The 27,033-nt window shown below is 54.3% G+C and overlaps 10 protein-coding genes across 10 annotated transcripts; 3 read left to right on the top strand and 7 right to left on the bottom strand.

Moving 5' to 3' along the window:
- Positions 1–809: 809 nt before the first annotated feature.
- Positions 810–2,573, bottom strand: J4E78_002873 (uncharacterized protein; the record flags this gene model as incomplete). The annotated part of the gene is made up of 1 exon (XM_049363517.1): positions 810–2,573. The coding sequence occupies one exon, from the start codon at positions 2,571–2,573 to the stop codon at positions 810–812; it is 1,764 nt and encodes a 587-aa protein (XP_049224182.1).
- Positions 2,574–6,848: 4,275 nt separating this feature from the next.
- On the bottom strand, positions 6,849–8,951 carry J4E78_002872 (uncharacterized protein; the record flags this gene model as incomplete). Its single annotated transcript, XM_049363516.1, has 1 exon — positions 6,849–8,951. One exon carries the CDS (start codon positions 8,949–8,951, stop codon positions 6,849–6,851), a length of 2,103 nt encoding a protein of 700 aa, XP_049224181.1.
- Positions 8,952–10,472: 1,521 nt separating this feature from the next.
- J4E78_002871 (uncharacterized protein) lies at positions 10,473–12,459 on the bottom strand (the record flags this gene model as incomplete). The annotated part of the gene is made up of 2 exons (XM_049363515.1): positions 10,473–12,197; positions 12,247–12,459. The coding sequence occupies 2 exons, from the start codon at positions 12,457–12,459 to the stop codon at positions 10,473–10,475; spliced, it is 1,938 nt and encodes a 645-aa protein (XP_049224180.1).
- Positions 12,460–13,996: 1,537 nt separating this feature from the next.
- Positions 13,997–15,715, top strand: PRP45 (mRNA splicing protein; the record flags this gene model as incomplete). Its single annotated transcript, XM_049363514.1, has 2 exons — positions 13,997–14,174; positions 14,226–15,715. 2 exons carry the CDS (start codon positions 13,997–13,999, stop codon positions 15,713–15,715), a joined length of 1,668 nt encoding a protein of 555 aa, XP_049224179.1.
- A 615-nt stretch (positions 15,716–16,330) lies between these two features.
- J4E78_002869 (uncharacterized protein) lies at positions 16,331–17,413 on the top strand (the record flags this gene model as incomplete). Its single annotated transcript, XM_049363513.1, has 3 exons — positions 16,331–16,555; positions 16,622–17,134; positions 17,186–17,413. The coding sequence occupies 3 exons, from the start codon at positions 16,331–16,333 to the stop codon at positions 17,411–17,413; spliced, it is 966 nt and encodes a 321-aa protein (XP_049224178.1).
- Positions 17,414–17,876: 463 nt separating this feature from the next.
- J4E78_002868 (uncharacterized protein) lies at positions 17,877–19,776 on the top strand (the record flags this gene model as incomplete). The annotated part of the gene is made up of 3 exons (XM_049363512.1): positions 17,877–18,833; positions 18,885–19,326; positions 19,457–19,776. 3 exons carry the CDS (start codon positions 17,877–17,879, stop codon positions 19,774–19,776), a joined length of 1,719 nt encoding a protein of 572 aa, XP_049224177.1.
- Positions 19,777–19,990: 214 nt separating this feature from the next.
- On the bottom strand, positions 19,991–20,365 carry J4E78_002867 (uncharacterized protein; the record flags this gene model as incomplete). Its single annotated transcript, XM_049363511.1, has 2 exons — positions 19,991–20,178; positions 20,236–20,365. 2 exons carry the CDS (start codon positions 20,363–20,365, stop codon positions 19,991–19,993), a joined length of 318 nt encoding a protein of 105 aa, XP_049224176.1.
- A 321-nt stretch (positions 20,366–20,686) lies between these two features.
- J4E78_002866 (uncharacterized protein) lies at positions 20,687–22,093 on the bottom strand (the record flags this gene model as incomplete). Its single annotated transcript, XM_049363510.1, has 1 exon — positions 20,687–22,093. The coding sequence occupies one exon, from the start codon at positions 22,091–22,093 to the stop codon at positions 20,687–20,689; it is 1,407 nt and encodes a 468-aa protein (XP_049224175.1).
- Positions 22,094–22,758: 665 nt separating this feature from the next.
- J4E78_002865 (uncharacterized protein) lies at positions 22,759–23,382 on the bottom strand (the record flags this gene model as incomplete). Its single annotated transcript, XM_049363509.1, has 2 exons — positions 22,759–23,100; positions 23,278–23,382. The coding sequence occupies 2 exons, from the start codon at positions 23,380–23,382 to the stop codon at positions 22,759–22,761; spliced, it is 447 nt and encodes a 148-aa protein (XP_049224174.1).
- Positions 23,383–24,082: 700 nt separating this feature from the next.
- Positions 24,083–25,781, bottom strand: J4E78_002864 (uncharacterized protein; the record flags this gene model as incomplete). Its single annotated transcript, XM_049363508.1, has 3 exons — positions 24,083–25,109; positions 25,195–25,711; positions 25,766–25,781. 3 exons carry the CDS (start codon positions 25,779–25,781, stop codon positions 24,083–24,085), a joined length of 1,560 nt encoding a protein of 519 aa, XP_049224173.1.
- Between the last annotated feature and the right edge of the window lie 1,252 nt (positions 25,782–27,033).

The following is a 27,033-nucleotide window of genomic DNA, read 5'->3' as shown; positions in this document are numbered from 1 at the left end:
TGAGATTGCGGCTCTGTGGAACATGAGTGAGGAAATTATCATTGGAGTCGTGCTTTTTGTTCGTGCTAGCAGATGCGAGTTTAGATAATCGTAAACACATTTCCGTTGGTGGACAGGAATCATATGCGAGAAGAAAGTCTTCGATCAGGTTGAAAATCCATTCAAGTTACTACTTTAAACTATATACTATGTGTGATGCGTGTGTGTATGTCCTAAAAGAGACCTCCACGTCTACAGAAACAATAAAAACAAGTACCATGCCCATCAGGCTCATCATCTCATGTCCATCTCATCTCGTTTCATCTCGTACCAAGCGAGCGTGATATACGTATCCCAAAGACCAACAAGTCCAAAAAAGCGAACGTGTCCAGGTCTAGCCCGGCGCAGTGTGTGTCAATACAATACAACGAAAGTAATCACAAGACGTAACATACACGTCTTGCTCGATGAGTAGTTGGAGCAATAGAAAAGCGATTGGAAAAGCTGCTGCATCGAAATGTATTTCAATTTCGATGTATATGCAATTGTACAGAGATGATTGAGTGTGAGACTTGACAAACAAGACGAGGAGACAGAGAAACGCCAAACGCAGCACTTGCGTGTAGTTGGTCGTGGAACTGAACATCAATGAGATGGGAGATAGTAATGGGAAAAACCGTTCAACGCCTGTGAAACAATTGCAAATATGATCCCGGTGTTTCGTCCGATAGCATCCGGGAGTTGGGTATCCTGTGAGCAGTTTGATGCCTGTGTCGATGTGTATGTGCGTGTGTGTATTTCGCTTTATAGTTCAGAGTGTGACGGAACTACTAGTAAACATACGTAGCAGTCCTGCTGAGACCAGGTTTACTGGCAAAGCCTCTGTCGGAATCACCAGATCTCGGTGCCCATCTGACGTCCTCGGGACCGTATCTACGGCTGTATTGGACATCGTTTTGGTCGATGCTTTGCTGGCGTACCCTGTGCCGGGGCTCGCTACCGATTTCACCGTAGAGTCTGCCTGAGCGGCCGCGTTCTTCGCGAACAGGCGAGATGTTGCGACTTGACTCCGTGCGGCTTGGCATCGATGGCCGGGGCACGGTCTTGTATGATGCAGTGGTGGGTTCTGCGGGACGGTTGGGGCCAATCGGGGGCTTGCCGATGGGCGACTTTGAACGGTGTTGGCGTTGGGATTGGGGTTCGCGAACAACGTGGCGAGGGGTGGGGGTTGGTGGGTCTTGGGACACGCCAGCTCCGGGAACGGGGTAGTAATATGTCTTGACGGTCGACGATGGTGGTACGCTGGGGAAAGCGTCTCGCTCGGGGCTGGCGTACTTCTCAGGGCTGCTGTTGTATTGCTCTGGAGTCATGGCCTCGCGAAGACCAGACGGGCGAGGAGCGGTGGCTTCCTTCCTGCGCGAGGAGGTGTTTGGGATGGTAGGCATAGTCGACGATCGACTCAGCGAAGGTGCTGGAGGCGTGTTCTCAGCATACCTGGCGGGCCTGCTGTCGGTGTACGAGCGCTGAGGCATTCCGCGGAGCTCAGCAGGTGATGAGGTCGTGTGCTTGAAGCTGGGTACCCGTCTCTCCTCACGGCGAGGCTCGTCATCCCACTCGACAACCTCGGGAATACCGCGATCGGTACGGTCGGTGTCACGACGGGACAGAGAAGGTCTTTCCTTGCTGGGACGAGCAGATGACCTGCGGACGGGCTCGGGACGAGCACTGTCGCGTCGAACCATCCGAGGTGGGTCGGAGGTGTAGTAGTCGCGCGAAGAAGCCCTGGCGGGCGACGGTCGGGAAGATAGGATATCCGCCTCGACATGGGCGCGTGACTTGTGCTGGTATCGGAGCGCCTCTTCTTCCTGGACGCTCATCTTGCGTGCAGCAGGGACAGTGTGGGTGGTGGTGCCGGCATATCGGTTGTCTTCATAGGTGCGGCGCTCTTCTGCCTTGCGCCGAGCATCCTCTTCAGTGCGAGCCTTGAAGGCTGCCTCGTAGCGCGCCTTCTCGTCACCCGATGACTCACTGTCGACTTGGGTGAACTTGCGGTCGCTTCGTGTCTCCTTGGCACGCGTTTTCTCGCGATCTGAGCGCGATCTGTCTTCTTTGACGTGTCGCGAGCTCTTGGACTCCTTCTCGCGAGTGGATCTGGATGATGATGTGGGTTTTGAGGGTTGGGCGTGGTATCGTGCGTGGTAGCGGTCGTCTTCCTCGCTCGCTCTGGGAGCGCGGTACTCGGTGGTGTATCGCGAAGGGCCGTTTGCGGCAAAGGATGCACCGCCTGATGTGGGGACGTCGAAGCGTGCAGTCCTGTCGCGTGGCGCACCTCCTCGCGCCGCCTTCTCTTTACGGAGCTTGTCGAGCGTGATTTGCGCGTCGTACTTGCTCCTCTTCTCGTCGTCAATGAGGCACTCGTAGGCCTGCTGGATGTTGTGAAACTCCTCCTGTTTCTGCTCCTTCAGCGCGGGGTCGGTGACCTTGTCGGGATGGCACTTGAGGACGAGCTTGCGGTAGGTGGCCTTGATGACGGCGGCGTCGACCGTGTTGGCGACGCCCAGGGCCTTGTAGTGATCGGGGAGGGGGTCGTCCATGGCGGCAATGGGTGTGGGGAGAGGATTGCTAGGCGGGTGTGGGGTGTGGGATCTCTCTTATAGTGTGACAGCAACGACTGCTTGCGACTCAGGCCTGACACATGCGGATCCGGGCAATGCAGCGAGTGGAGGAGCAAGCGAGCCTGTGGCGGTGTTGGGCGGATGTCTGGCAGGCCGCAGCAAAAGCAAGGGCAGGAGCGATGGGCTTTGGGCGAGGCGTCGGTGTGGGAGCCCTATAAGGAGAGTCGGGTGCAGTATGTGCCGTGGTGAGAGCAGAGCGGACGGAGCGTGCGGGTGTTCCTGCACGGCCTGACGAGGATGGCTTGCTTGAAATCGGCTGACCTAAGGAATTGTGGGTCGCTCAGGGACACAGACAGCGCGGATCGAAGATGGCGGAAACGTGGCGAAGAGACAAAAAAACTCGGATCAAAGACGCTGGACAAAGGAATTGTAGTGCTCGGCCGGCGGTCAGGCACAGGAGTGAGGCTGTGTTGTGCTCGCGACTGCGCTGCTCGTTGCCCGGCAGCGATGGCGCTGCTTGCAGGCCGTAAGTTGCGGTGTGGATGGCTTTGCGACGTCACCGTCAACCGTGCCAAAAAATGCCAATAGGATCCGGCGGGCGGTAGTCGGGATCGCACCGCGTAGTGTGGAATTTAAGAATCGTGGGAGAAGAATAAGATTGCGGCTTCGAAGAATAGAACAATGTGTGCAACGGGTAATATGGATTTGGAGAGCAGTCAGCCTGCACGCTTTGGGGGTGCAGTTGTGACTATATCAGGCTCTCATGCACAGAGCCCCAGGGCTTCGACAGCCGTCGAGGGCATCCCTGTGCCTCGCACTTGTCTGCTTTGTACCAAACTCGTCGCCGGCTGAAAAGAGCGTCACAGCCTCGACTCGACGCTGGCTAGTCCCCGCTCCACGCCCATCGCATCGCATCGCGCAAGCCGCTGCTTCACATGAGCACCGCTGCGCTGCACGTCTCGTCGTCGGCCACGGCGGCTGCAAAACACACAGCCCAATCACGCCCAGCGCCCTCCACATGGCCCGTTTCGAGACTGGCGCCAAAACCGCTGCTGATAGGACCAACCCCCAGCAGGGCCTGCATGACCACCGAAGCCCCAAGAAGCCATGCCAGAAGCGTGGAAGCACGATGTGACCACACCTGCTGTCCAATCGTGAAATGCTCACCAACCCCACCATGAACATTTGCAAGACATGACGAATCCAGCTGCACCCCAAGGGTACAGGTGAAGCACAAAGCCAGCACCGACAGCCAACTCGTCACATTCGAGATCCACCCAGGCAATCCATCCTCTGCAGCGTCCGAGACACATGTGTTCCCCAGCTCAGACGGTAGCAGTCACCGGGCCTTCGGCACCCATCAATGCACATCCTCCGCACATCACTCGAGGCACGATGGGGGGCATCCCTGTGGCCCGTCGCAACTCAGGTCAGGGCACGGCGGTTGCGTCGCCCGTCAGGCAATATTTTGCTCTCAGTCCCAAGCCATGTGAGAGAGGATAGATTTGCTGCCACTCGATCCGTCCCGATGGCAGACGTTAGCCCGTGGCTTGATAGGACGATAAGATACGCTTATGCGGGGGTAAGGCGGGGCACTTCTGCATGTCACGCCCAATCGTGACATGGTCAGCTCACAAAGCCCACGAAGCACGTCCTCCTACGTGGTCCTCGTCCATTGCACGCACCGCACTGAGTAGGACACGAATGTGCTATAAACCAGCAGCAGTATGATGTAGGTGTTGGCTCGACAAGTGTGCTTTGCTGGCTAGCAATGAGATCATTTGGGACAGGTACGCTGCAGTTGATCCGTCATCCCACATTAGCTAGCATTATCGTGGTCCCAAAGAGCCCCATACAGGCAGCTCCATATCGACGACTATCGGCTTGTTGTAGGCAACCGACGTTCTGCCAGCGACCCTCGGACCCAGATACGCTGCGTTGATCACCGTGGTCTGGCTGCGTTCTTCCGTCCCTGGTGGAGGCATACCCCTCTGTCGTTCTGCGAGACGCTGAGTAGCCTCGTCAGGACACCCATGTCCGGTATCGCTCTCATCTGGATGCTCATCTGCATCGCCCCCTCGCCGTCTTCCTCCACTAATCCCTCCTCTCCACAGCGCCTCACTGTCCCGCAGGGCAACATCAGTGAGGCTCGCTGGTGCCGTCGGGATAAGCTTCTCACCACCACCGGACGGGGGCTGACGCCCTGTCTGATCCGGTGCAGACATCGCATCAGGCTGGCCTCCCAGATGGCCCCCTCGCGAGTCAGGCTGCAATTGACGTGTCAAGCTCGCATGGTGGTCGCAGCCCGAACCACGCCCTCTTCTCACCTGCATGCCCGTCGTCGTCAAATCAACTAGAGAAAGTTTCTTGTTGGAGGCTCCTGGGTCGTTCCAGAACTGCACGCTTGGTACCAGGGTACCGATATCCATGGGCGTGGGTTGGTGATGTAGTAATGCATGTCTTTCTCTCCATTGTATCGTCTCCACGCCTCGTCCGTTGTGTATGTGGCCGCAGATGTTCAAGATCGGCCTGACTTGCTCTAATCTTCTTAACAACGCTGGGCATCCTTCCCTTATTCTGTCTTTCTGTCCGCTTGTTGCTGCTACTACTCCATCGCATCGCCCCTTGGGCGGTGTATGCGTAACTACGATATCCACTTCATTTGGAATATTTTTCCACACTTCTTCTGCTTCGCTGGGTTTGTACTGAAAAGCCCAACTCGCAAGTTGCTGTTTGGGCGTACACGGACTCCCGAAGATGGTAAAGCACGTTCCCCGTTCTTTCAATCGTATCTCCGTATAGTCATTTTCAAGGTAGACGATGGACTTGGATTCCGTCAACAGTCTTCTACACGCTTCTGTGTCTTGCGGCGCAGGCCATTTCCACGACTCTTCGTTTTCTCGAAAAAATGGAGGATCGAGCGTAATGTCGTGATTCCCTGTCACATCTCATCAGCACTTCTCTTCTCCGTTATCTGTCTGTACCTCTTGAACAACACCAAGGGCATCCATTACCAGCAACCACAATCTTGGCCTCAAACTCCTGCCGCTCAAGCCACTCCACCGTCCTCTTCAACTCGGCATAACTCCCCTGATTCGTCAAGTCACCCGCGTGGATCAACACATCGCCAGCCGGCAACTTCGGCGTCTGATTATGCGTATCCGATATACAGACTAAACGCGTTTTGCGCCGTGCCGACATGCGTAAGTAGGTTCATGCACACATGTGCTAGTTGGCAGCAGTAGTAGTGATCGTGGTGGTAGTGAGTTATCGTGTGATCGATCAGGTACACACGCGCAAACAGCAAAACAATGCCCAACTCCCACGATCCAAGCTAACCCCAGCACACCCACCCAAAAACTTTCCAGTCATCATGCATTGCAAAGGAGCTGTGGGAAAGAAGGTTTGGTGGAGTTAGTCCAGCAATCGCTATCACGCGGTTACGTCATTCCCCATCATGTCACGTTCGAGGGGCCTGGCCTCGCCCATTTCTCAAACTCTCCGTACCGCGTACCGCAAAGGAGAGCTCAGCATTTGCTTTTTCTCATTATTCGCCGGTGATCAACAAATGTCCCGGCCTCTAGGGTCCTTAGTTCCCTCTAGTGATGCGACAAGAAGATAGACAGGTACATCCGCAGCACGACATCGCCTCCAACCCCGGTTTTCCACCATATCGCCGCACCTCGGCTCGCTTGAGTGCGGTGTTGTGCATTTTTTGCCACCGCCACCCGTTTCGCGCAACCGATATTGCGATGGCGAGTTCAGCCGCAATTCTTGGATCTGCGGTGGTTGGGAGATGCATGTAGGAGTGGTTGGGCGGAAAGAAAAACAGGTTGTTGGGGAATGTTGGTAATGCCGATGCTGGATTGCGATGGCGATGCGCGTGGGGATTAAGCTAGTACCGAAATGACGTGCCACGTGATGGATGGCTTGGGTAGGTTTGATGGGTGATGGGAGGCAGGTGCGATGTCGAGTCCAGCAATTTCATCTAAGGGGTTATCACGATATTGCAGAACGGAAGTTTTGTTCAGGCTTCACAGCCTTTTTTTTTGTTGGTTTTAGAGTACATTTTTATCGCGAAACAAGACTATGCAAAAACCAAAACTCCTTCGCTACAATTGAAGGGGTATCTTGACAATGACAAGCCTACTTAACGCCCTTATCAAAAGAAACCCAAGCCAACGTCGCCTCCGCGCCTCACTATGCCTAGGTGCTCCTCTCCTCCCCATGGACAGGGTAGTTGTCAACCTAGATTTAGCCATCGAGGACGACCTCAGCGGTCTCCTCGTCGTCGTCATCCAGGTTCATGTCGTCGTCTGACACCATCCAGGTGCTATCAGAGTCCTCACCCAGGTCGACGACTGACGTATCACCACCCGCGGACGCAACGTTGCTGTCCAGGCTATCCCTCCTGTTGCCGTGGACAGCGTAGTTCGCATCGTCGTCGTCCAGGATGATGGGGGATCGGGAGCTGCTACCGCTGGGGACATTCCGTCCCGAGTGATGTGATCTGGAAGCCGGGGCCGGGGCCTCGAATGCGACGACTGGTCCGTCATCTAGGACGGCGTCTGTGCCCTGGATAAGCGCGTAGTCCCAGTCATTCGCCAGTCTTGAAGACCACTCTTTGTGTGCCCAGCGAGCGATTTTGCTCTGGATCTCATAGCGAACCTGCTCCGAATGGAACTCTGACTCGAACTGTTCAGGAAACCAGCGCTTGAGTTCAAGGTCGCAGGTCTCCAGCCCTGCCAGATGACGGCGCGTGATTGCATCCATGGAAATCTGACACATTTTGTATACAAATGGTCCGCATGCACCTCCATCTTCTTTGAACCTGTTGTTGGTGTTTTGATCGGGACTGTTCCATTGTGGGAGGTACTTCCAATCCTCTGGATCTTCATCAAGAATATGAAGCATTCCCATAGAAACATCCCGGCCTAAGTCTTGATAGAATCCCAGTCTGACGAACAGCGAATCAATATAATAGCATTTCTTGGAAATCCGATCCAGAATGGCGAGAGACCAGTGTAATCCACTGTGGCCATCGTTTTCGATACCGCCGATGCCATCGTTGATGACGATGAAGATCCAATTCTTGTCGGCGTAACGTAACCTATACTGTTCGTATTCCGCAGCATATCCTGACATTTGGGCGAAGTAGCAAATCTGGGCCACGGTGGAGTTGGCGATGCCGATTTTGTGAGCGTCGCAGTCGTATTCGCGGCGAAGCACTTCAAGAGCCATGTCTAGACTCTCGTCACGCATCCATACTTCTGAACCATATATCCGACTGTTGGTAGCGCCAATATAGTTGAAGGAGTTGTTGCGAAGGGTCACATCACCCAGCTCAAGGAACACTCCTTCGTTATGGGGAGGCTGACCAAAGAAGACCGAAGCGAAAGCAGTATGTCGGGCAGGATGAGGAAGTTCCACCCAATGTGTAAGAGCGGGTAGCGGATCCACCTCCTTGCATGGTAGCTCAGGGATGTTGAATGTCTTTGTAACGTCAGTGAAGTGCCCACTAAAGTAAGGTTTTTGGTGATTATTCACCTGAGATAATGCAAATCCCCAGTGATTTGTTTCTTGCTCCCATTCGGTGGTAGTATTCACATCGACGCTATAGCGGCGCTTCAACAGAGGGGGTCTTGTTTGCCTTGTGGGCAGATTCTCACGTTGAACACCGCGAGAAGAGATGATAAATATCTTGGCCGCTTGATATTTTATCAACCCACGTGTCTTCGAGAGGATGTTGCGTTGCATCTTGCGCTTAGCGAGTGATTCGGAGATGTCTGTAAAAGAGACCGCTCGATCAGGCGACATGACTCTGTTGGATTTCGGTGGGGGCGGTGGAACACCTAATTCAGTCCACCAATCTGACGATACCGATGAACTTGGAGACTGGGGTTCTTCGTCCATGGAAGGTGTGTGTGGCGGTGTGACTGGCGGCGTCGTGGACATTTTGCCGGCGTGGTCTTGATTTGAGCGCGGGGAAGGAGGGCGGTTGTTGTCGACGTGCTCTTCCTCCGGTGACTGCACAGAGTCAGGCGCATTGTCCTGAGATTGTGGAGCCATAGTCTCATCGCTGTGTGGCGGCGAGGATACCAGACCTTGCGTCTCGGTCTGTGGTGTGACGCCGACCGCAGGTGAACCTATGCTTGAATGAGAGTTGGCATCGCCGTCAGATGCAGTCACGACATTCGAACAAAGAGGTTCCGGCTCGGCTGGTGATGAGGATCTGACAGTTTCTCCCCGTACTGTGGATGATGAGTCTGTCAGTGTGTCCGCCTCGTCTGATGCGGTAGGCGCGGCCTGCGCGACAACCTGGGCAGGCGCGCGCTCTTCAGAAATTTCGTCTGACATCGCAACGGCGCCGCAACGTTGTTTCCTGGTTGGAATGCTACGATTTGGCGATGGGGAGTGTGTGCGCTTGAAAGTGGTGGGGATTCGCGTAATGGGGGCGTTTGCGAAGGCCTGCGAATTGACAAACACTGCTGGCTCAGGCGCTAAAGCGGTGGTGGATGCGCTTGATGGCGAGTTTGCTGCAGTTGAATCCAAAGGCGAGTGTAAGTCTGTGTCGGTCGTGTGCGGATTGCGAGTTGCGGGCTGACAAAAAGGCGTAGTTACTGGGGTGGTGTCGTGGTCGAGCGTCGCAGTAGAAGAACTCGAGGAACGGCGCGAGCGGCGCTGCGTCATAAGGCCACAGCAGAAAAGGTCCATGGAAGGTGAATGTGGGTCGGTGCGCTCTTAAACACTGTTTGCTCCAGCGCAAAGAGCGTGATTGTTTCACAGCACGGATTCAGGGATGCCAGGGCATTCAGATAAGCTGAAGTCAGCGGTGAACAGAAGAAGGGGTCCTGAACTCAAATGAATACCATGCGATATAGACATTTCCGTGTGTAGGGCACGTTCGTTCCATGGTTGCATGGGTTCAGGTGTGGGTCGTCCAAAGAATATGGGAGAACAGCCCACATATATCTTGCAATTAACTACAAGGCCTTTGTGAATGGTCAGTATTACCGACAAGCGACGGCTCGTCCAGTTAACAGCCAGCAATGAACAATGCTGCGAGAGTCCGATTCGTAGCCAGCAGCAGACCTTCTTCATTATACTTGTGGGATTCACCCAAAAGGACTCCAGGTCGCAGAAGCCTGGCCATTCCAGACGCGCCGAATCAGTGAAAGTGTGGGCATTGCGTATCGTTCCTAGAGTCCGGTCTGCGATGGTGAAAGCCGTAACCTTGAGCACTGTGTCAGCCTTCATTTCATAGATGCACAAAAGGGGTTCGTAACTGATATATATATTCACAGAGGAAAAGGCGGTTTTGATATATGTACACGAAGTTTCAACACTCACGTTTTGAAGAGAAAGAAGAAGTAGCAAGGAAAAACACGATCTGGTGTTGGTATATGGAACTAACGAAAACGGCAAACGGAAAAAAAGACAAAGAGATCATGAGATGCTGACGGTGAATCGATCCTGCGCCCACACGCTTGTCCCCTTACGTGCAAGAAACGCTGATAAAAAAATGCTCCGTAGTTAGCCCCTTTTGATGGCAAAATATGCAAAGTCGTGAGAACGCTCTTTCTCTCACAATGCTTGGTAGAAACTCCTTCGTGGTAAATCGCACAGACTTCTTAGCCTTGCAAGGCTGAATAAAGCAGATACTCCTTCTGACATGTCTCCGTGCGCGTCTGTCCCTATATCTCTGTACTGACTCGGTGTTCTATGGTGCGCCTCTGTTGGTGTGCCCATGGCGAATCCGGTCTCAAATATGAGAGTCGCGGGGTCATTGCGCGTGGACCAAAGAGGAGACTGGGCATACTATGAGGGTGACGTCAAACATTAACGCAAGCTCAAAGAAATGCGAGAGCTTTGCTTTGCTCACTCTCCGATACTTGTTCCCCTCAAACGTCTCCCCAGGCTTACGCTGCGCCCGATGTCGGAAACACCACCGACTGAGTGTCTGTTGTTTGGGTTTCGAGCGACGCTCAATTGTGCTCTTGGTCGTAGTCCTCCCGTCAGGGTCTTCTCGTAGTTGGCTGGTGAGCCTTCACGGCCTAGGTTGTGACCGTAGCGGCTTTGGTTTTCCCGGAACAACAAACTATGCTCGTTGGAGGGCGTACTACTTGAAACACTAGGCCGGCGGAGACTGGCGGTGGTTTGAAGAGCGGGTGATGGCTGTAGATCAGGCATTGGTTCGCGGGAGGTGTACTGTCTGCCACCGGTGAACCGTTTTTGATCTGACTGACCACCGTGACGGGCTCTAAAGTCGATGGAGGTCATCGCACGGGAAGGCGCACGGAAAATTGGATCTTCGTCTTCTTCGTCCACACTGTTGCGTGTCTGGTGGAGACTGGTGCCTGCTCGTTGCATGCGTGACGGAGTGTGTCTATCGTCGTAAGGTTCCTGGCTGCCACCTCTTTGGCTGCGGCCGGAGTCATCGATAAGCATGCTGGTTCTCCGAGCCTCGATGCGTGACATGGCTCTACTAGGACTGACACCAGATAACGTGTTGCTTTCGGGTTCGATGCTCTGTCGGATAGTCGGTGAATCGCCATTGATCTGTACACTCGGCCGACGTGATAGTGTGGCAGTGTTGGATCGGAAGGCTGGACTGGCAAGACCGGTCTTGGTGTCGCACAGAGCAATGCAGAGCTCGGTGAGACTGCGACAGAGGTTGTCGGCTTTGCGACGAACCTGGCGGTCTGAGACGACAGAGCCGTTGATGATGGAGCTAGCAGAATGGAGTGTGCCCTGCGGCCCTGCACTGCCGCTCATCTCTGCCAGCGCAAGTGCTTCGGTTGCAGTCGCTTCCAGGTTGCGGTAGACAGTTGGGGAGACGTACTGTCTAGCTTTACCGAGAGCTTCGCGCAACAGAGGATGAGTTTTGTTGTTGTTGGGGGTATGAGTGCCGACTGTCGACTCGGCAGGCGACGGATTCGACTTTCGCTGCTGATTGGGTGAAGAAGAGACTGTCGTGGCTGAGGTGTTGGCCGTCCGCGGGCGCTCAGCCGATGCTTGGTTTACAATGGCACCCGATGTCGAGGGTATCTTGCCGCCCATCTCGATCTTCCGTATCCTGGACTTGAGCTCGTCCAGCTCGTCCCATACAGACGCGGCCGGCCCTGTAGAGCCATGTGACTCGGTACCGTCGGCGCGCGAACCAGCCTCAAACGATGTCTCCACCTGCGGCGTGCGCGGCTCGTGTGACAGGTTCGACGGCCTGTAGGGGTGGACCGGGGTGCGACTGGGCGGGGTTTGGTGTACCTCAGGCTGAGATCCCCGTCTCGTTGAGTTTGAGAACTGGGCGAGGAAGTCGCGCGGTGAGAGCTCAGAGTCGCGTCGGGTGGAGCTGAAGGAGGCTTTGTGGTTGAGGTCGCGGGTCCGTATGGCTTCGGGCGCAGGTGAGTTCGGTGACCGCTCGTATCTGGAGGGGGTGGGCAGGAGCGATGACCGGCGTATACCGCTGGACCTGGCTTCGAGGGCAGCGCTGGAGGGTATCCTGCTGGTGGTTGGTGTGACTAAGCTCGACTGGACCTGGACGGGCGAGGGCGACTGCAGGGCCGAGGGGAGCGACTGCCGGTTGTTGACGCGGGCGACTCGTGACTGGGTCGTTAGCTACCATCCATGCGCATACCGTAGCTCCATTGCTCACCTTCAATCGGTCGCGCGCTGTCGGGTTCTCTGGGCGCGGCGGCTTGGGCGCACTGTCGGCGGCGATGTTCAGGAACAGGTCCTCCTTCTCGCCGTCTGTTCCTGGCGTCGCGGGCGCAGGCGCTCCCCGTCCGCTATGCGCCGCGTGGTAGTCCTCCATGCGGCTGCGGGGGCCAGAGTCGTACTCGGACGACTCGTCGGTGGAGCTCGCCATTCGTCGCGGCGGGGGCCTCGCACTGCTGGTCGAGGCTCGTCGGGGGTGGGGTCGGGGGCGGGCGGCCGGGTCTACGGTGCTTGTTTGTTGTGGTGGTCGCGGGGCTTCGCTGGGGGAGGTGCCTGGGTGGGAGCTAGTGGGGGATACCAGGCCGGACTGGAGGAACTGCTGCTGCGCATAGGCAAAGTCGGCGGGGTTCTGCGAGCTGCGGCTGCGAGTAACGAGGGTGACGGGAGGGCCGCGCGAGTTGTCTATGCCATGGCCGCTGTGCGAGGCTGGGGGACGGCGGGCGGACGCGGCGCTGACTGACGGCAGGCGCAACAGCGTGGGCGGCTCCGGGGCCGTGTTGGTGCGGGCGTGGGTGGGCTTGCTCGGGGGCGTGCTCTGCGACAAAGAGTTGCGCCGCTGGGTGGTGTGGTGTTGTGGTGCTCCTCCAGACGATTTCCGAGAATGGGTCGGCATAGCTGCAGGCCTGCGCTGGCACACCAGACAGGGATGACGGACAACGTTTCAGAATACTCAGCCCGTCATGGCTGCTTTTGCGACCCACAGTCCGCGCGCGAGCCGTTGAATATTGCCAATTCACTCTTCAAAGTTCAGAGGTTGATGCTGCGACGCTGGGGATCCCTAGCATCTTGACCTTGGCCGTTTGCGTCTAGGGTCCCGGGCCACTCTGCACGAGATGTCACAGTCCTTTCTGGAACGAATGGCCGCCTTCGAAACCGTCTCTTAGCAACGGCATGATGTGCAGCGACTAGCCGTGCTCTGCCCTTAACCTATATCGCACCCTATATCGCACCCTATATCGCACATCACTCGCTCGCCTCTCTCGACTACCAGCGTGTCAAAGACGCCTCTACCCGACTAACTTTCCCTGCAAGCTGACCTTTGCCTGCGCGATTATTACCTCGCCATTGTGCGTGTCTGGCCCAAAAAGCATGCTGGCTCTCATTTCGTCCGGTGAACGCACACCGCCGCTTGGCCCTTAGCAGGAACCGCTTCCAAGCTTCGCCAGGGCTCCCGTCGAGATAACAGATCACGATTGTGACTGCAAAAACATTGTGCTGACTGACTCTGTTCCTGCATTCGCCATCCTGGTCAACGGCAGGTTGTAAGCGAGTAGCAGCGACGGACGGGACTTTTACCCATGTCAGTCGCAGGTAAGATTCACCGGCGCCTGAGTCGTGAAGATTAAGGCCAGACATCCTCACTCCTGTAGCAGACATTGTAATCTCGCGCGCGATACAAGGTTCGGTGGCTCACATTCTATATCGATAGTGAAAGCTACATAATTACAATCGGAATTGCGCGCTTCGCATCATTGATTGGCTGTTGCATTGTAAAGGGAACAGAGTAGAAGTAGACGTGCTGTGTCCACGGGTTGGAGGCAGCCACACGCACGTGACCTCGGCGGTGGCTGAACCAAGCGCCGAGGGTCTGATGAAATCTTGCCCAGCAACATCATCACCACCACCAGTGCCAACCGCGATACCCAACCCTCATAGCATCGCGATCTGCCCTCGCGCCTACACCGACCATGTCCGTTGCAGCTCTATCCAAGTCGCTGCCAAAGCCGAAATACTCGGGCGAAGAGGAGGAGCTCACCAACAGCACGCGCGTGCTAACCGCAGAGCAATATGAAGCGCAAGTAGTCGCGAAGAAGGGCCCGCCGCCCTATGGCCAGAGGCAGCACTGGAGGCCCCGCGCGCCTGAAGGTAAGCAAAACACGTATGGAAGACACACGGGAGAACCACTGACATCACCAGACTTTGGCGATGGAGGCGCATTTCCGGAAGTACTCGTCGCGCAGTACCCGCTCGACATGGGAAAGAAGGGCCAACCATCCACATCCAACGCGCTTGTGAGGAGAGTCGACGGCGAGGGCAAGACCAAGTACGACGAGATCGCGCGACGCGGACACGGCGATTCGAGGATTGTGCAGGCCAGCTTCAAGGACCTCATTCCTCTGCGCCAACAGGCAGACGCTGGCGAGCTGGACTTGTCGCGTCCTTCTGCGGAGGTTGTCCAAGCAACCAAGGAGAAGACTGAGCAGGCCCTCATGGCCCTGGTTCAAGGGCAGACTGCCGCGCAACGGCCCAAGAACGTACAGGGCAGGAAGAACGACGAGCCGACCTTCGTCAGATATACACCCACAGCTCAGCATGGCCAGGCTCAGGGCCAGACGCGCATCATCAAGATCCAGCAAAGACAGATCGATCCCATGGAGCCGCCCAAGTTCAAGCACAAGCGCATTCCTCGCGGACCACCATCGCCCCCTCCACCCGTCCTGCACTCGCCGCCGCGAAAGCTGACCGCCGAAGACCAAGAACTTTGGAAAATCCCACCCCCAATCAGTAACTGGAAGAACCCCAAGGGATACACAGTGCCACTAGACAAACGTCTAGCAGCCGATGGTCGCGGCTTGCAGGACATCACGATCAACGACAAGTTTGCTCAATTCGGCGAAGCGTTGCAGGCAGCCGACAGACATGCACGAGAGGAGGTTAAGCAGCGTGCGATCATGCAGCAAAGATTAGCAGAGAAGGAGAAGCTACAAAAGGAGGAGCACCTGCGAAACCTGGCGAAAGAGGCACGAGAACAGCGCGCCAACACCTCCCGAAGACGGTCACAAAGCGAATCGGACACTGATTCAGAAGAAGAGGCAGTGCGGAAGCGAATGGACGCTCGCAAGGAGAGGCGCGAAGACTTCCAACGCGAACTCCGTCAGTCGCGGATGGGTACCGAGCGCAAGATCCAGATGCTGGCTCGGGAGCAGAATCGTGATATTTCTGAAAAGGTCGCACTCGGTCTGGCAAAGCCGACACAGAGCGGAGAGTCCATGTACGACTCGCGGCTGTTCAACCAGTCCAGCGGATTCAACGCTGGCTTCAACGAGGACAACCACTACGACAAGCCTCTCTTCGCAGCTCAGGATGCTATCAGTAGCATCTATCGCCCGAGTGTACAGCAGGATGACGGAGAGGACGAAGGGCAGACCTACGACCGGATCACCAAGTCGAGCAAGTTCGAAGTCCTTGGAAAGGCCAAGGAGGGCTTCAAGGGTGCGGATCTGCAAGAAGCCCGGGACGGACCAGTTCAATTCGAGAAGGATACTGACGATCCGTTCAACATCAACCAGATGATTGACGAAGTTCGTGGTGAAAAGGGCGAGAAGACAGGAGAGAAGCGTTACGGCATCCAAGAGCCGGAGGGCAGATCAGCCAAGCGCGCCAGGGTTGATGATGACAGTGATTGAACGTCTTTTAGCATTATCGAGACATATTTTAGGCGTTTGGGTCTTTTGCATAGCTCGAGTTGCTAGTGCAATACTGTAGCATTTACTGCGATCAAAACGGTCATCATTGATCTGGCTCAATCTTCTTAATACAAAACTCATCACATGAAAATTAGGCGTCCATGGTCACAATAGCCTGCGCGATTGTGTTACCACACCTACGACAGTCGTCGTATATGCTTACTACCCGTCACTCTTCCATTGGCCAAGCCCCGAGGATCCCAGTCTCGGAAGGCGCACCTTCGTCGGAAAGCCGCACCGACAACATCTTCCGTCTGCGTCTACCATCGACGCCATACACACCTTCGCTCCACAGCCCCACTGTGCTATGTCGTACGAAAGTACAAGCCAACGGCGAACCCTGAAGTTATGCGCCTTGCGCTGGTGTGTTTGACTGGCCGACATGCTGCCGGCTGTCGGATCTCGATCGTACTGCTAATCGTTCGCTGTTTGCTAACATCCGAATCATACTTACTGCGCAGTACTTTAGGTCTAATCGCAATTGCATAGAGGGAATATAGCTCTGTCATTTGATATACTTTACTGCATCTTCAGGATCTCGTGGGGAAAGACGTCATGCCGGAAGAAACACAAGCTTCACAAGCTCACCACCCTTCCGCGGTATCGGATAGCCAGGATCACAAGTTCAATCCGAATTTCACTCAGGCGGTAATCAATGCGACGGGACCAAAAGCTACACCCAGGGTCAGACAGCTCACAGCGGGATTAATACGGCATCTCCATGACTTTGCGAGGGAGAATGAACTCACAGTCGATGAGTGGATGACAGGAGTTGAGTTGGTACGTCAGAGAGCTTTCCATGTTTGATATTGTGAGATATAACTCAGCATACTAAACGATGGGCAGATGAATGCAGCAGGTCGCATGTCAGACGCCAAACGCAACGAAGGTCAACTGCTCTGCGACATCCTCGGCCTCGAATCGCTCGTCGACGAGATCACGTACAAGCTCGCCTCTACTGCCGCCGACGAACCCACCGCGACTGCCATCCTAGGCCCCTTCTACCGCCATGATGCCCCGAAACTGCCCATGGGCTCCTGCATCGTCTCCAAAGAGATAAATGAGCAAGGCGATCGAACATTGATGCACGGCATCGTCACGGACTTTAGAACCGGGCAGCCTATCGAGGGCGCGGTGGTGGACGTATGGCATACGGCGCCGAATGGCTTATACGAACAACAAGACCCAGACCAGCCAGAGATGAATCTCAGAGGTAGGTTCACGACGGGCAAGGACGGCAAGTATAGCTTCTACTGCTTGAGGCCAGTACCTTACCCCATACCTTTCGATGGACCAGCAGGCAAAGTGTTGCAAGCGCTGGATAGGCATCCAATGCGGCCGGCACATATACACTTCCTGGTATGTGAAGCCTATGACGAACGTGCAGCCTGATGTGCTAACTTATCTTAGCTCACAGCGCCGGGCTACAAACCTATTGTTACTCAGATCTTCGACCGAACGAGCAAGTACATCGACGACGATGCCGTTTTTGCGGTCAAAGATTCCCTTCTTGTAGATTTCAATCCTTTTGAGGGAGATCCGAAGGCAGACTTTGAGCTGCCGTACGATTTCAAGATGGCGAGCTTCGAGGATGCAAAGAAGCACTCCGTTGCGGGGACGACAGAAGAAAGCGCGTGATCGGTAGAGGTTCAAGCTATCAAGGAACTTCAGCATCGTTTACGAGGTGTTTTCCGTTTGAAGCTCTAGTTGTCATGTTCTAATCGCAGCTATTTGTTTCCGATATCATTCCGATCTTGAGCCGATCTCCCCGCACTGTACTACTCCGCTAACCGTCTCCAACCGAACCGCGGCTGTCATACGCCTTACGCGCGCCCTAGACAGAGGCTAACATCATGTGAATGTTATGGTGTTTAGCGTCCGTGTTCCGTGCTGTTCCTGCTCTTCTTCTAAGACTTGCTTACGTATCTGCCTCGTTCGGAATCCTCGGCACAGCGCACGGTAAGCTTGTCGCGACTATATCTGCGCAAGGGTTACAACACATACGAACAACACAACTAACAGCCGTGGGATTCAGAGGTATTAACTAATCACTTGATACCTACAATACTCGAAAGGAGGAAGAGCTAGAGGACAGCCCATCATGGCAGATAACAGCAAGATAACCCTCGGCCGCTACATGTGGGAGCGAATCCACCAAATTGGTGTCGACACAATCTTCGGTGTACCCGGCGACTTCAACCTGCAATTCCTGGACTCCATCTACCTTACCCCAGGATTGACCTTTGTCACCAACCAAAACGAACTGAACGCTGCCTACGCCGCCGATGGATACGCCCGCATCAAGAACACGCCCGGATGTCTCGTGACCACGCATGGTGTGGGTGAACTTTCGGCTTTGAACGGCATCGCAGGTAGCATGAGTGAACATGTTAAAGTTGTTCATGTTGTTGGGCAAACTACGCGGGCGATGCAGAAGAACAACATGATGATCCACCACAGTATTGGAAACAAGCCAAATCACCAAATGTACAACAAGGCTAGCGAGGGGCTGAGGTTCGCGGCTGCAGAACTCTGGGATGTTGCAGATGCACCGAAGGAGATTGATAGGGTGCTACGGGAGTGCGTTATCAAGAATGGGCCTGTTTACATCTTCTTGCCGCTGGATCTGAGTGCCGAGATGGTAGATGCTGGGTTATTGGAAACTCCCATTGATCTTGCGCCGCATGTGGATGAGAAGGCGCAGGACGAAGCGGTCAAAGCTATCGTGGCTGCCGTCGCTGAAGCCAAACAGCCAACGGTACTGGTAGACGCTCTCGTCCATCGCTTCAACGCTGTCCAGGAAGCTGCGCAGGTAGTCCGGAAGCTAAACGTTCCTTTCTTCTCAGCAACCATGGGCAAGGGCATTGTCGATGAGACAGAAGAGAACTTCGTTGGGGTATGGAATGGCGAAGTCAGTTCTCCGGGCGTCAAAGAAGCAGCGAAACAGGCAGACTTGGTAGTGACTCTGGGGTACATACCTGCTGACACGAACTCGGCTGGCTTCTCAAGACCGTTGGACGAGACTAACACCATCCACATCAACCCACACGACGTTGTTGTAAGTCCCTCGCATACCTCATCTGACGTCTGTTACTGACATACTTCCTAGGTCAAAGGCAAATCCTACCCCAACACACCCATCAAAGCCCTCCTCGAAGCTCTAACCACCGCCCTACCATCAACCCCCCAACACAAAATCCCCAAGCCCCAACTCCCACCACCCCGCACACCCCTCGACGCCAAATCAGCCCACCTAACGCAATCCCAACTCTGGCCCGCCATCCAGTCCTTCATCCGCCCAGGCGACGCTCTCGTCAGCGAAACCGGAACCTCGAATTTCGGTCTATGTGACATTGATTTCCCGTCTGACATCAGACTCGTTACGCAGATCTACTATGGAAGTATTGGGTTTGCTACTGCTGCGACGTTGGGCGTGGATATTGCGCGGAGGGAGCTACACAAGAAGGGAGAGGGACGGACTATTCTGATGACGGGAGATGGAAGCATGGCTTTGACGATCCAGGAGATTGGGACTATGATCAAGGCGAAGTGTAAGGCGATTGTTTTTGTGATTAATAATGAGGGGTATACGGTTGAGAGGTTGATTTGGGGGGCGAGGCAACGTAAGTCTCCTCTTTGTCTACATTGAACGAACACCCAACTAACAATCAACGCTTACAGCATACAACGACATCGTCCCGCACAACTACTCGCACCTCCTGCCCCTGTACCGCCACCCCTCCCCCGAATCCTCCTTCCACCGCGCAACCACCTTATCAGAACTCTCCGCTATCCTAGAGAAACCGCAGCTGCAAAACCCGCAGAACGTCCAGCTTGTGGAGCTGGTGCTGGATAAGATGGATACGAGTTGGAAGTTGGGGACTGCGCTCGCGTGGAGGAGCGAGGAGCACAAGGAGTATCTTACTAGAGAGGGGTTTGTGGATACGTATGGTGGGTGGGGGTTGGATGGGAAGGCGGGGGGGAGTGTTAAGTGGAGTTGAGGTGTTGAGGTGTTGAGAGTTAAGAGTCTGGGAATTTGGGAACAAGGAGGTCGGTGTGAGCTGTGTGTGTAGATGATGTATTTGCTTGTATGTGATTTGATGATTTTAAATCGAATATCTTGTAGATCCTACTCCCTAATCATGCTCGATCGTCATTCAGCTGTCTCTCCCACTCCTTCGCATCCCTTCGTCTTTCCCGCCAGAATCCTCCTTCCTAAGCAAACACCCCAAGTAAACAAAACCACACAACAATCAACTCGTATATCATAACAGGCTGCCTCTCCCACCCATACATGACAGCCGCAAAGCCCAATCTCAGCGGGATGGTCGAAGCCATCATGCGGCGGTTACCCTGGAAGGTAAAGATGAGTTGGTACCAGCCTACTGCTACTGCGCCGAGACCTTTTTCCTCTCGTTAGTCCAGGGTTGGGTATACGTTGAAACTGATTCTCGACTTACCGATCGATTGTAGCGTTTTATCAGGACCTTCCATACCGGTGATTGCAGAGTACTCCTCTGGGTTGATGAAGGGGTAGATGCCGAGGGCTATGTTGACGATGGAGTGGAGGATGAGGAGGAGGCGCGCCATGCGCGATATGGGTGACATTTTGGCGGGTACGAACGTAGTCAACGGTGTCGAAGATGCTTAAAGAGATGGTATGATTGATGTTTGGGATGTTGCAGCGAAGGATGCAGCTTTCCAAGGCATTGGCACCAACCCCGCTAAGGCAAGGCGTGCCGTTTTTAGCGCCCACGTGGGCGCGAGTGTCTCCTGGTCTGCGAGGTCTTGAATTTTGTTCCACTTCTATCATCATTTACGGTTCGCTGTCGATAGATGTATTTGGCATTTACGTTTGTGTGCGCATGAAAAAGACAATGCAGGTACAACTGACGTGCGGCCAACATGCGCCTAAACACCACATCCAGGGTTGCCGAAACTACCACCCGCAGCCCACCCATCCAGATCGTAAAACCACTCCGGACTCCTTCCAAAGTGAAAACCATCCCCCGAGTCGATGGGTAACCCCTGCATGTACGCATTGATATCGATATCCAACCCCATGTTCACACCTCCCAGATCGCTATCCAGCATACTCAGTCCGTCCATCGTGCCGTCGAAACAAGAAAAATCTGTACTGTTGCTGCTGCCGGTTTGGGCGCCGGTACCAGTAGGTAGATGCTTCCCGGTAATATCATCAGCGCCCTCGCCTCGACCATGCTCTTTCCCTGCGAAGCTGCTGGTGGAGGGACTGAGGTCGATGTCTTCGCCGTGCTCTTCGCGGTATACTGCAGCCAGTATCTGACTCATTTCTTTGGTAGATGATTTCGCTGCTTCGAGCACAGCTACTTCAGGGTCGGTGCCGGCTATTAAAGCATCGATGCGTGCTAGTGCGCAATTGATAAAGACGACACCTTTTGCGTTTGTCTCGCCGTTTTGGACGCGGGCGACTGCTGTGTGTCGGGATGATTCCAGGACTTGACGTAGGGCGTGGTACTGTGGTGGTAAGGATGTCAACCCTGTAGAGGGGGACGTTGCGGCTGGACGTGTGCATACAAGAGGAGCGAATAGCGCCAATTCTTCTTTCCTCTCGTTGATCTGAGAGTTGAGTTCGTAGTACACGGTTGACATGGCGTAGAGGAAGAACGACTTGAAGAACCCCACGCATCTGTGCGTCATACGTGTCCAATCGTCCTCTTCTCCTGGTCCCAGTTCCGTTGCTGGCGCGTAGATCGCTAGTGATGTATCGAGACATATCTTCCGGGAGTAATGATAACGTGGGTTTTCACTTGCTTTGGAAAAGTAGGGACGATGGAGGCAGAGGACGAAGCGTCGGACCAAGGTATCAGACATCTTGATCTGAAACGGCGTGATGTTGTTTCCTGCTGCTAATGCTGATTTGAAGAAGATTGTTTTCTCACGACAAACGCTGATGAGCTTGGTGCCGATGTGCAGTACGTCGTCGTAGGATAGGTCGAAGCGCAGATTGTTGATTACCCTAATGATCTCAAGCCGTGTGGGAAGCGTCTGTGTAAAAGCAATCTGTATACTGCTGTCAGTAAACACGGTTGCCGGCTTCACATCGAGTGGTGTGTCTATGCCGTTTCCCATATCTTCGTCGTTGATGTTGGAAGGTGGCTTCGTATCGTAGTCGTTCACCGAGATCATAGGCGGCATACCCATATCTAAGCTGCTTTGCGCCGTGATTTCGAGAACAGTTGCCCATAGTCTGCGTCGCATCTCGCCATGGTAGACACTGATCTTTGGGAAGTGAGACGGGTCGCGATGTAAGCCGAGATGCATCGCCGTCCGCAACATCGTACCTGCAGGTATCCATATATGATCACCATCGATGCCACATACTTGACGTGCAATCAGAATCAATATCTGTATCTGCAATCCTATCATGTTGAGCCGCGACTTCGCATGAGGTGCACACTGCCATTCCGCTGCAGCTTGGATCCATTTCGCAGCTGAAACACGAAGCTTGGCTTGGTCGGGTCCGGTATAAAACGGCACGGCAATTGCGCATACCAGCAGAAACTTATGAATGATAGACGGCTTTGCAGGCGTGGTGCCTAGCCAGTATGCATCGTAGACTCTTCTGAAGGAAGGGACATGCAGAACGCGAAAGACACCTTCGAAGGTGCGGAGATAACAGTCGACCAGTGCGTCGCTGATTTCTTTCGGGGGGATACACGCCTGCAGTTCTGGAGAGATGGAAGGCTGCGACATGCGAGAGGCCTTGATGATGCGAGCCATCCGTTTAACCTCTGAGACAGTAGCATACAGCTCAGTCGATTTGTTCCTATATGCTGCAATTAGATCTACTGTCATTAGAGAAAGACTGACAAAATGACGTACACCTCTTTCCTGTTTGTATTGTGGTTCGTTGTAGTATTTGTATCACCGAGAGCGTCATACTGCTATCCGTCAATTGAGTCCCTTCGAACAGAGCAACCGAGACAAGGAAACCATCGGTATCAAGCACTCACGGGATCGATAGCGTTCATCCAATGACTCTGACCATAGTACTTTGCCTTCACAAACTGAGCGCTCGTATCACTTGCGCTTTCCCGTCTCGGCGATGTACTACTTCTCGGGTTCTCGTTGAGGGTAGCGCTCGCCAGTCGTTCTTCCAGACCCTGAATCCTATCCAACAAGCTGTTGATGATAGAAGCTTGCGCAGAGTCCGAGTGCGAGTTCAAGCCAAAAGCCGGTCTATTGGAGGGCAGAGGCTTCGGCTGGCCGTCGCATTCTCCAAGAAGCCCGGGTGCCACATAACGATTGACGATTGCATTGAACTGATTGGGAATCTCGGGCGCCTCAGGAGAAGAGCGAGCTGGATTTCGGTCGTGGTCGTTGCTGTGACCTGTGGAGGCATCATCCTCGGGTGACCTTTGGGCTTCTGACCGAATCCCCGGACGTGGAGGTCTAAACGTGCATGTCGCTGATTTGATCCTAGTGCATGCACCACAAGGTTTTCCTCGGTCGCATTTCACCTTGCGCATGCGACATTCCACGCATGATAGTGCTGGTCTTCGTCGACGTTTCGCTGGTCCGTTGCCATCTGTGTCTGCGGACTGGATGGTAGGTTGCTCAACCATTTTGACTCACAAATGCAAGAGAATTGGTAGCAGTTATCTTGACTGCGCAGTAAGAGTCGTAAACAGCACTCAAAGATTCTAACATGGTTGCTGGTAGATGGACAGGCAACCGTCGGTGTTCTGTGGAGCGGCTCGGGGCTCGGTATTTTCGGTCATCTCTGAAATCAGCGGCAGGGACGTTGGCCACGCCGCGGAGGCTTACTCCTTCTGTCTCTCGTCGCAACAACATCATCCTTCGGGCGAAGGATTCCAGCTCGCATTAGCCTGGGAACGGTGTGCTTACACAGTCGTGTGTACTGACAGAGCGATGAAATGTATGGCTATGCCTCGCGACATACCTCCGTTTTGGGTAGCGTCCCAGCCTCCGCCAGCTGATTCCCATTCCCATTAACCACAAACGCTGTCCCCACAGCTTCACGCGATTATCAACACTCAACCCCGAAATGCGACTAGTTAGACCTTGAACCGCATCAGGTCTGTATTAGAGAACGCTATTGACTGAATAGAGAATACACCTTATCCGCAACAAGCGTTCTTACAATAGTCTGTATTCAAGTACATCTGCTCATATTTCACAAGCACAAAGTGTCCTAAAATGCACCAACAAGCTACCCAGGCATCTCTGCTTGACGACGATCATACCTTCCCCCTGATCATCTACCTCACGGTACGCTGTAACGCACAAACATCTTCGCGTTCCTTACACACTCTCCGCATCAACACAGCTGTATGATGAGGCATCAGTCGCAGCACCACCCTGGTAAACAGATACAAGCGGGTAAGGGCAAAGATCCTTCGACAACACTGTCCCGTTGACAGGTTGAGTTCCAACTGCCGGTAGGGTGTCTGGGGCTGTACCGTTTTCGACCCAGGCTACAAGTTGCTGCAGCGCATTATTGACGGGTGCAGGACCAGGGCCACCTGCGCAATGATGAAGGCCAGGCGCAAGGAACAACCTGTAGTACTCAGCAACATCGGAATCCAGCGCAGCTACCCGATCGTAGTACTGTGTTGACCCACCCGAAGGAATCAGGTCATCTGCGATGCCGTGCCAGGTGAGCAACTTTCCTCCTGCTTCCTTGAAGTCCGAGAGATCCGCATCGTTGGTGTTGATGATCGAATCCCACTGCTGCTGGCCGGCGTACATGTAGTCCGGTAGACGCTCCGCGGTAATTGCGGACCAGTCAAATGTAGCGTTCTTCTCGACAAAAAGCTGGAACCACTGTGCGCCGAGTAGCCAGGCAGCGGTGGTAAGGCAGGTACCTGACGCTTCACAGTCCGTGTCGGTCGTTGCCTGGAGGGGTGCATCGAATGCGTATCCGGGGTAGATCTTCTTTCCCCGTCTGTCGGAGACACCATACCATGTAGCGTTGGCTACAGTTGCTGTCGCGTTGGAGATGACATTCGAGCTGCTATTGCCGCAGCTGGCGGGCTGTCCGACAACGGTGAAAGGGTCGAAAGAACACAACTCCGGGATGGATATGATCGAGTCTTTGACGCCGTCCAGTTCATCGCAAGCGGCGATTGCGGCGGCCCCAATCGCTTCAAATTCGCAATTGGGCGGGTATTCGCCGAGCGTGTTCATTACAGCTTGAGCATGGAACAAGCTGGCCAAGAGTGGGATGATGTTCAGTGCGGGTGCTGCAGCGATAATACCGTCAAACGCTTCGGGGTAACGTTGAGCCAGCATCATGCCTTGTCTACCACCCTGGGAACACCCAGTCCAGCTATGTCGGTTGTTAGCCACTGTTCGTCCCAGACACATGATGAAGCGTTGACTGAGTGAGATCGCAACCTCAGGGTCATACATACTAAGAGTAAGCGGGAGCCTTCTGATAGAAGCTTTCTGTAACCATCTTCCCGAATATAGAGAGCTCGTTTAAAGTAACAGAACCGAAGTTCTGCAAAGCAACCACATCGACATTACCCGGAGATTTGAGCGCCCAAGGAAGAGCGGAGACTTCAGTGGCATTGTGGCCACCGTCAGTGGAAGCTGCCGCATATCCCTGAATAATGGCCGGGAGTAGGCTCTGATCGAAAACACCAGCGCGCCAGCCGCCACCTCCCACACCATTGAAGCGTCCGTTCCACTGCTCCGGCAGCCATATCTGGAGGTTGACTGTGTCGTTCTGACCTGGGTGGGTGTAGGCCATCTCTACGCGGCAGTAGGAGATATTGTACGATGAAACTCCAAGAAGCGGTACAAGTTGTTCGGCTGGGATGGGCGAGCCTTCTGGTGTCCATTGTGTCTTGGGCTCTGCAGTGAACTTCGTGATTGCCGTGCCATTGAGGTAGGGTTGTGCAAGGCTTGAACAAGCCAATCCGTGGGCTGTTCCGGCTGTTAGAAACAGAGATCATATCGAATGGATCGGACTCAACATACCTAAAGCCGAATACATCTTGTTCAAGAAAAGACACGGTTCGTGCGAGATAGGGCTTTGATGTCGAAACAGGTGATGACTCGTTCCAAGGTGTACAGCAGAATGGTGCCTGCGACGACATTACTTATATACGACATGTTTCGTTAGCTGCGACGGCAGGCGGTTCGTCAACGCCCTGCCAATTCCGCTATGATGGCAATGGCGGCATAGCCGACCTCGCGAGATGGTGGTTCATCAGGGCAAACGAAAACGAATAAAGCGCGATGCGATCGCTAGTAAAACTGCCTTGTCCTTCTGGAGCACAACTACTTCGGCAAGGCGGATGTTGACCTTCCGGTGCAGGTCCGGTAAACGAGAACGAGTACCTCTCTGATCGGCATCCTTAGCGTCAACCTACCAAATTAGTGTTCCTTTTGGCACCAGGCACCAACAAGTCTCGCCCCCGCATCACGTCCAAGCCATGTCGTTCTCGTTTACACAAAGCCCCAGGCGGATGATAACTTACCACATCTAAAGCGGAACGAATATGCGATTGCCGAGATTGAGTTCGAATGGCAGTGAAACGGTACCATAGGAAGTCACGGGCTGGATGCGACACGTGCAAGCGACGGCGCGTCAAATGCGACGAAGCCACACCCAAATGCGGCGCTTGTGCTCTACGAGAAGAACAATGCACCTACCCAACACAGAACTTTTCGACTGGGTCTAGAAGGAAAGCGAAGACGGCGTTGACGACGGCATCATCATCGTCATCATCACCACCACGATCACCTATACCAACCAAACCCGGCTGGTATTCCCTCTACGATGCCTACAGCGGCCCATCCTCCCGCCTAGCCACCTACAATGCGACCCGAACCCTCGAAATGCGGCTCATGCACCAATGGACCACAACCACCTACCTCACCTCCGTGCACCGCAATGCGCTCGTCTTCCGCGACTACGCCGTAACCAAAGCACTCCAACACACCTACCTACTAGACATACTCCTCGCCTTCACCTCCCTACACAGCGCCAGTCTCTCCTCCTCCCCCACCGCATCCCACGACCACGTCGCCGCCGCACTGCACTACCAGAACAGAAGTATATCCGAGCTCAATGAGCAGGTATCGCTGGCTTGTATTTCGAAAGAGAGTCTCGATCCGGTTTGTCTTATGACTGCTCTCCATGCTGTTGTTGCGCTTATCGCGAGTCTGATTCCGGCCACGCCGGGTGAGACGTTGGAATCTGTGTCGCAGGTACTGATGCGTGTGCGGAGGTATACGATGGG

The sequence above is a fragment of the Alternaria triticimaculans genome, assembly GCF_023758025.1.
Source record: "Alternaria triticimaculans strain BMP 0046 chromosome Unknown scaffold_3, whole genome shotgun sequence".
In the NCBI taxonomy this organism is placed as follows: Eukaryota; Fungi; Ascomycota; class Dothideomycetes; order Pleosporales; family Pleosporaceae; genus Alternaria; species Alternaria triticimaculans.
The sequence above is the reverse complement of the archived record's forward strand: the minus strand, read 5'-3'. Positions and strand labels throughout refer to the sequence as shown.